The 8951-nt window shown below is 40.9% G+C and overlaps 1 protein-coding gene across 1 annotated transcript in view; it reads right to left on the bottom strand.

Moving 5' to 3' along the window:
* Window positions 1–2474: 2474 nt before the first annotated feature.
* HMGXB4 (HMG box domain containing 4) overlaps window positions 2475–8951 on the bottom strand; it is a 13335-nt gene continuing 6858 nt past the window's right edge. Inside the window, exons 7-12 of the mRNA XM_009881994.1 lie at window positions 7580–7661; window positions 7039–7103; window positions 6649–6754; window positions 5934–6103; window positions 4626–4748; window positions 2475–2650 (exon numbers count right to left, since the gene is read on the bottom strand). Of these exons, the coding sequence (XP_009880296.1) occupies window positions 2606–2650; window positions 4626–4748; window positions 5934–6103; window positions 6649–6754; window positions 7039–7103; window positions 7580–7661 (591 nt within the window). The 3' untranslated portion in view covers window positions 2475–2605. The remainder of the gene's footprint in view (window positions 2651–4625; window positions 4749–5933; window positions 6104–6648; window positions 6755–7038; window positions 7104–7579; window positions 7662–8951) is intronic.

Genomic DNA, 8951 nt, shown 5'->3' with positions numbered 1-8951 from the left:
CGTTCTCAGCGTCACGACGCCGAACGGCAACGCTATGGGTGGTCCCTCCGGCCTTCGGAGGGGGTCCCCGGTCGTCTGGCGGTGCGGCGGCGTTTCGGGGGAAGGGCGCAGGTTGGCCGCAAACGGAGCGCGTTTGACGAGCGCGGAATTTGCCGAGGAACGCTCAAAGTACTGGTAGGAACGACAGCCGCAGGAGACACAGCGCGTGCCAGCAATGAACGACAACGCTCCAAATGTTTTTGGTTTTTTTTTTTAAAAAAAATTATATTGTTAAGTACAGTACAAAAAAACGTTTCTTCGTGTCATTGTAATGTAATCCGGATCAAACAGCAAGGAAATAACAAAAATATAAAAACTGCTAAGTCTTGGCAAATTTTTCCCTCTAGTACCAAATACCACAAGATACAGATTATACAAAGTGTACAAATTTTAAATAAAAATACAATACACCAGGGCTGTGTGTGTTTTTTCAAACTCTTCAAGAGTTTTTCCATTGTACAGACGACGAAGCAAAAGCCGCTCTCCCCTTCTGTTCCTCAGAGAGCGGATCTGCCCCTCCACCACGATGCTCTCAACTGGAAAGAGCCAGAGATTTTGTGCCACTCCCAACAGCAGATGCTTTAGTAGGGGCCAGGATCCGAAGCGGGATTAGACTGCCACCCTCCTGGGCCCTTCCCAGTTCCAGGCTCACTGGGATTAGTCATACATTGTTAAAATACGTATGCTGTGGGCTGAGGCTTGGGTTGAGAACTTGCATGGTGGTCTGAGAACCTCCTGCACTAACTGACAGAGAAAACAACGCTGCACTGAGAAAAGCTCCGTAAGAGAAAGACTGCCTTGTACAGGCACAGCTGGGGAACACATGGCAAAGAGGAATGGGGACAAAACCCCTCCTGCACACCTGAGGATTTAACTTAAATAAGATTTGGGGCTCAGCCACAACGAGGGACAGCTCACTTTTCAACTGCCCTGAAAAACAGAAGCTAGACTTCGGACTGGAAGTATAAAAGTGCTCTTCTGTCATTTTAGAACTTTTATGTTATAAGGCTGGAAAGGCCGGAGTCAAGTTACATTTCAGTTGTTCTACCTACCTTCACAAGACAGCCTGTTTCTACAAACACTTAAAATCTTCCCGGTGTTTCCCCATACAACGCCAATGCTCACTGCTACGCATGTAGCTGATTCCTGCAGGAAGTGGGGTAAGGCAAACTTGATTCATATTTTCCACACGCTCTTGGTGGAGGGAGGGATTTTTGCTCTTAAATTATGTATATATATATATATACACACACAGAAATATACAGGATAAATTAAAATCTGTTACAGATATCGGTAAAAGTTAAATACATATGATATGAACACCACATACACGTACATACAGACACACAAAAGCCTATATGAGAATCAAGTGCTCTCCTGCGGCTCCTCTCCTAGAGGAGCAAAAAACCAAACACCAAGTATGTGGCTGGAAGGAAGGGGAATCGGTCCAATCAACCCACGTGTGCCTTACTCAGCCATAACTGCTTCAAACTGGTCATTAGTCACTGCCTCACAGCAGCACCATGGCTCTTTCAGTACTGCTGGTGAAAGGGATGGGGGATGAACGACCTCAGAAACCAAAGTTGTCGGTTCACAAAATGGGTGCAAGATGGGCAGAAGCAATCCAAGTTCTTCCCATCTGCTTCCACACTCCTTCCATCAAAGCAGGCTGACCACGCTCTGGAAAAATCAGCAGGAGGTTCATTCTCTCAAGCCAATGCTGTTGGTTGATACATCGTGCTAATGACTATTTGGGTGCAAGTCCACAAGAAAAAAGATTAAATTCATTGTCAACTTCCATTTTACTTCCAATGCCAGCTACCTGACCAGCCAGCTGACGCTGACAACTTTCAGCTACTACTGACTGAAGGCAGGAGGAGGGGGGAGGGGGTTGGAAGAAGTAACCAAGAGGCAAAGACCTCTGTATTTTTGATCAGCTATCCAGCCTCCCCCTTAAGCAGTACATTTTAAACTGAAAACCAGTTAGATACAGGGCTGGTGAAGAGTTCAGTTCTATTCCTTGGTCCAAAATTATCATCTCTACCTGCCCATAGAATATCAGAATACTTTAGGTTGGAAGGGGTATCAGGAGGTCATCTGGTCCATCCCTCTGCTTAAAGAAAGTCAAGCTATTGCGGGCTGCTCATTCAGTTTTTGAGTATCATCAAGGATGGAGAGTCAACAACCCCTCTGGGCCACCAGTTTCAATGACCCCTCTCATGGTGACATTTTTTTTTTCTTTATATCGAGAAGTCCATTCTCTGACTGCTTCCCCATCTAAAGGGTCTGAATTTAAGGCGAGTATCTCAAAAGCTTTCTGAATTCTTCATATAAAATACTTTCAGATTGGAGGAGACATTTTACCCACCAACACAAAAGGGTTTTCTCAGCTTAACTTCACAACTCTTCATAAAATAGAAGTCAAATAGTTACAATCCTATGTATATACTATACAGATATAAAACTTTAAAACCCTACACACGGAGCCCTTCAGGAGCGCCGGTGTAGTGCATCTGTACACAAGTCAGTTATGCAGAGGCTGAATGCATCCCAGGATCCTTTCCCATCAAAGTCCAGGCATGATGTAGGCGATGTTGTCTAGTGTGTTTGACTGGGAAAAGAAAGTCAGTATTTTTTAGTGTCAGGTAATGAATCAAAATCCTTAAAAAATGCCACAGATGAGGGTACTAAGCATGTACCTGTCTTACAAGTTATCATGTACTGAGACAACCAAATCTGCCTAGTCATCAACACCACTGCTAGGCTTAGTTTCACATTTTTGGAAATGTAAGTTAACTAAACATAAAGGTAGCCTCAGTATTTTTAAGCACCTAGAAACGAGGAAAATGCTTAAGGCTTTCCTCAAGTGACCTCCTCCTTACAAACCTCATACTCTATCTCTGAATTTGAAACAAGCCACATCGACCATATCACATCAACCACAGGAAAGACTAGTGATGAAGGACATGAACAAAATGATCAAAGTTGCAGCATATAAAAAAAACCAACTTAAGTTTACACTCACAAGTCCTCGATGAAATTAGGTAGTGTAAAAGTAAAAAGAAAAAACCTTAAACACACCCACTGATAGGGGGTGAGATGGCAAAAAGAAGTGCCCTCCAGTTTTCCTTGCAAAACGTAACAGAATTCTGAGAGTTAAAGAGTCTTTCTCGTACATACCAGAAAACAAGACCCCACAGTATATTATCTCTATGTTCTTCAAATGCAGTATTTCGGTATGCTCAAGCCTGTGGCTCGATGGCTGAAGAAGGCCTTAGGAATACCACCTGTTAATTTCTGAAGACAGAGGAGCTGGAGCCGCACCAGCTGAGATTCTAGAATTTAGCAATGCCACCTACTGACTGAAAAGATAAATTGCATTCTACACGCAGCAGGACTACTGACAATTTTCTCTGTGTCTTAAAACACCACTGTTGTTATGTATCTGACAGTAAAAATCAGAACAATTTATTTATTATCAAGTCTGAATACCAGTTTTCAGAAGTGAAGGGTAAGTCTCTTAATCCACCTAAAGCTCCATTGCCCCTTACAACAATAAGTTGATCAAGTTTCCGATATACGCACCGTTAGTCATGTGGTGTCATTGCTCTGAATGCACTTGGCAAGCAAGAAGGAAAAAAAGCATAGGATGTTTTTCCATGGCTTAGGATGGGAACACCCTGCTGACTCAGCTTTTGTGCAGCCAGCCAGTTTGTGGGAGCTCACAAGCTCACAGCCTAAGCTGTCAACTTTGCTGTTGTTAACAGTCCATTCTCAGAATAAACCAATGTTTGGGCTGCCCTATTATAACATGCCAATTCCTATCCCATTTTTGTTGTTCTCTCTGCCAGATTCATTTTTAATCTCTTTTGCGGACTATATGTTTATTTTTCATTTCTGCTTCTCTCCTCTGCTTTATTCATGTTTCCTGTTGGAGGTACGACTCCCGATTCCTTTTACACTGCTGACATCTTAATCTATTTCCACATCATGCTACACAGAAGCCATAAGCTCTTGGTAAATCAGGGCTCAATATTAAGTGTAGTTTAAAGTGGAAAAGAACCTGTAGTTACGCAGTTCCTTAAAAGAGAGGTTATTTTTCTTTCCTTGGAGAAGGTTACAGCCACATGTAAAAGGTCCTACTCAATCATATTAGGAATCCTCAGATCACAAGTTACCTTTTATGCTACTAAAGGAAAAACAGGTTGTGTGAATAGCAGCTAGAAGGTGCTTTTTACTTCTAGGGAAAATTAGAACTTTCAAAAATACAGACAGGTATGTGTACAGGCGCTTTTAACTGATTCAGATGGATTGATTCAGTCACTAAAATGGGACCTACACACGCTGCAATCAATGCTACAAATATTAGGTGAGCTGGCACTGGGAGAAAAAAGGTTGCACGAAGTTGTATAACAGTAACATCTGAAAGAATTTCAAGAAATATTCCCCTATAAAAGTGTATAACCAAGACAGGTTTCTTATTGCACTGGAATTATAATCACATCATAAGACTGATTCATCAAAACTCTAGCTGGACTCTACTGAAATTAACGGTGCTAGAATGGAAATAACCACAAGGAACTCACCAACACATGCTTAGGGCAGCCATTCAACTCAGGTAGTTGCGTAGTCAGACATGCTAATGGGCCCAAAGCACAGATGATTGAATCTAGAAGTACTGACAAACTTCCTGAAACAGCCACCATTCCCTAGAAGCAAGCGAAGAAAAATTGGATAGGGATCAGTAGTGGAAATTACGGTTCTTTCACAACTGTACTGATTCTCAGGCAGATACAGTATCTTCACTGTTGAGCTCCTCTAGTCCACTTTCATTATTTACACAGTAACAAAACTACGCCATGTGCTTCACAGAAGAGACTGCTGACTCAAAACATGGAAGAATTCAGTATGCAACATACTGATGTAGGAAAAAAGCAGGGAACAACAGAAAAGGTCAGAAAGTTGTCAGTTGCATAAAACACTTAATTGCACATTTTTTGGTAATGTAATTTCTTTGCCATTTCATACCATTTATTTTGTTAACTACAAGAGTCCTAAAGACAATAGTTCTTTTATTATTGAAGTCTAAACAAATGCTAAGTCTGTAACGAATGCTTTAGTCATTGATACACTTTCAGAAAAGGGAATTTGTTTGTGTGCCTTTCTGTAAAAGGGGAGTCCAGTTGTTCCTCTGAAGAATGACCTCAATCAGTCATACCAGAAATAAAATGCAAGAACATTTATTTTACTGCTGGTAAAACAAGCAAGCATAGTGGGATGAGATGATCACACTAGCCATAACATTCAACGATATTGTTTGAGCCAAATATATGTTCTCCTTACAGGCTGGGCCGAGTTCTGAAAGTGTGTGTCTATATGTGCATGCATAGAATCACTATCATCTAACAGTAGGAAACCATTAAAATATGACATCTTCTACATTACCAACTAAGGTGAAACAATAGTAGCCCCTATCCAAAGCACTGGCAATATGATACTGCCAGAAAACAACAGGACATGCAAGACACATCTTGGTAAAGGCTGGTGTTTTTTTAAGAAGGCTTGAGACAGTAACAGAAACTGAACCAGATCCAAGATGAACATATAGGAAGAACAGACTGAGGAGTTTGCTGACCTAAGAATTGCCTTCAAGGACCCAGAGCTGCAAAGGACCCGTCTTTCTTTGATGCCTACCGTTTACTGAGAAACAAGGCTTTTTGTTTCACCAAAACCAAACAGCAACGCATCAAAGAAACACAACGTGCCATCTCTAATTTCTCTTCCTAACAGAAAAGCATTGGTTAAACTTTTAAGTAAAATAAAATAATGATCTCCCCTGAATCCTGTGTGTAGATTACGTAACATCACTATGACATCGCTGGTTACAGACTCACCTCTGTTTCCTGCAGTCTGTGTCCGATGAGGCTCAGAGATTCCCCCAGCAACTGTAAGTGTGCAGCTACATCGATAGGATCTGTCTCAGGGACTTTGGCTGGTGAGGAAGACACCACCACAGTGCTGGTGGGAGATTTCTTATGAGGGGAAATCACTCCTGTTGGAGAAGCTGGAAACACAAATTAAAATTCTGTATTCTCTTCTTTCACTCTTTTACTTATGAGTCTATTTACTCAGTAAAGTTTGTATCTCAAAGGCATGGGATGCTTAAATAGTTCTGTGGACCTGGTCCTGTGGTCTTTGGAGTCAAAACTTTCCTTCTACATGTACCAAGTATCTAGCTCAGCTGAATGCAATTTGGGACATTTGGTTTGGGACAGAGAAGCCAAGCTTTTTCCTCTTTTTCCTCTAGCGGTAAACTAATCCCACTAGAACTTCCCTGCTGCCTCTTCTTATTTTACATTTCAATCCCTAAACTGCTAAAACCAATACTATTCTACGAATTAGACACGTAAATCTTTTTGAAAAATGCTGGCATCACTCTCGCTCTCAGAGAAAAATTGTTTTTGAGTAATATGATGATTTAAATGTCAAGCCTTGTGAGAAAGCAGGTAGGGGTGTGAAGCAGGAAAGGTCTTTTGTTCTTTATTCAACCCGCAACACTACCTCTCCTGTTCAAGAAAAAGACCAGAGCAAATAAAGTGCAACAATTACCTTTTATTTTTGGGGCACCATCTGAAGACGATGCCTTTCTCTTCACAGTGGTGGCCTCTGCTTTATTCTGCTTGTGTTGGAGATACTGAGCTTTCTGTTTCCAGATCTGCAGTTACCATGGTATGAAAAGAGAGATTCATAACATTAGGTAATTCTGTTACCTGATGCCAGGACCTGGAGGCAGAATGATGTTACGTAGCTAACTGCTGAAGCAATATGATGAGAAGAAAATGATGACTGCAAGGGCAAGGTTTCTATACTTTCCACCTTTACATACTTTGGGGCATAGGTAGCATTTTTCAAGGTATGGTGGCAATGCTGCCAGCATGTTCTGACCTAAGCACCTAGTCTACAGAGATCATTTTACAAAAACACCTCACACACACTTACCAGTTTATCCTTCTCTGGTAGTTGCTTCCACACTTCTGCCAGTTTTTTACTTAGCTCTCCAAAATCTGGCAGAAGGAAAGAAGGAAAATGCTCAAAACAAACGAAATGATAAAATCATGGAGAGAACATGGGAAATTTGCTGGCCCGTGCATACACGTTTAGGAAGCAATCCACTCCACAACTGGAACTCTCCACACTGTCCCGAAAATGATTGCCAGTATGCATTCCCATTACTGTTTAAAATGAAAAAAACCTGATACCTGGAATATAAAGTCACAAATCTATATACAGGAAAGTGGCACAATGAAGGTAACTCTTAAAGTAAAGAAAGAAGGAGCTAGCAATTTCTTTATCTAGATTCACAGTTTGGTTAAAATGCAATGAAATCAAAACATGAAATACACTCCTTCTGCCACCTCTTATTCAACGAAAATTGGCAGAATTCTTTGCATTTTGTCAAAATTAAGACGTTGGTATGAAACAGCTAACTAATCTGACTGGTGTATAATCAAGAGAAGAAAAGGCCAGATCATTCTCTCACCTATTCCAGGGTGCTCAGACACAATATTTGTACGATATTCCTTACAGAACACTTGATAGGCAGACATGTTTTTCTTCTTTGGCTAGTCAGAAGAAGAAAAGGAAACAAAGATTTTTAATTATGATAAGACCTACATTTAGTAAGAATTTGGCATTTATTGAAGACTTAAAGACAGACATGGTGCTTAGATTAGGAACCTAAAAAAGCAGTGTTTTACATGTTCTGGCTGCATTTAGTGTGTATGAAAGCACAGGAACCAAACAGAACCAGTCTTAGTATAAGGCTTATCTTGCAACAACTCTATCAATGCATTTCTTTCATAAGTTACAACAACCTGCTATTCTAAATCCAGGATCAACATACAACTCAGTTAATATATCTCAGTTTTAAAACTTAAAATAATAAAAATCAAGTATCTGTCATACTATTGACAGTACCTATTATAGATCTGTCAAAACAATTCAGTCCTCATCATAATGTTTTATTCTGTTCCTTGCATCCTTACATAACACTTCAAATTGGCAGGAAAACAGACAGTGTAAGTACATTGACAGCAGAGACATAAGCAGTTACTGAGCTATGATCACAGAAAACTTACCAAACAGAACAGAATAATGGTTGAACAAATTTGGGCTACATCTGCCCATTTCCTAACACAAAGCAACTCTTGCCCATCTGAACATATAGACACTTCTTTTCCCCATTTACATACTTACACAGCTACAGTTATATCACCTGTAAACTCATTCATATGCTAGTAACCATTTCTCCTACTCATATTTTTATACACTAATCATGGAAAACTGAATTTAGGAGTACAGGACAAAACTGGAAATGTGGTAGTCAGCAAGAATAAGAATTTAATTTGAATACAGGAGCAAATGGGTAAAGATCTTCACTTTTTGGGTTACATCTTAAAACAGTTTTACAGGAATCACGGAATCACGGAATTTTCAGAGTTGGAAGGGACCTCTAGAGATCAGCTAGTCCAACTCCCCTGCTAAAGCAGGATTGCCTAGAGCACATTACTCAGGACTGCATCCAGGTAGGTCTTGAAAATCTCCAGAGAAGGGGATTCCACAACCTCCCTGGGCAGCCTGTTCCGGTGTTGTCACCCGAACTGTAAAGCAGTTTTTCCATGTATTTGAACGGAACTTCCTATGTTCCAACTTGTGCCCATTACCCCTCATCCTGTCACTGGGAACCACTGAAAAGAGACTGGCTCCATCCTCCTTCAACCCACCCTGTAGATACTTGTATGCAATAAGGTCTCCCCTCAGCCTTCCCTTCTCCAGGCTAAAGACTCCCAGCTCTCTCAGTCTTTCCTCATAAGGGAGATGCTCCAATCCCTCAATCATCTTAGTTGCCCTAT

This window comes from Charadrius vociferus, unplaced genomic scaffold (genome assembly GCF_000708025.1).
Source record: "Charadrius vociferus isolate BGI_N301 unplaced genomic scaffold, ASM70802v2 scaffold883, whole genome shotgun sequence".
In the NCBI taxonomy this organism is placed as follows: Eukaryota; Metazoa; Chordata; class Aves; order Charadriiformes; family Charadriidae; genus Charadrius; species Charadrius vociferus.
The sequence above is the reverse complement of the archived record's forward strand: the minus strand, read 5'-3'. Positions and strand labels throughout refer to the sequence as shown.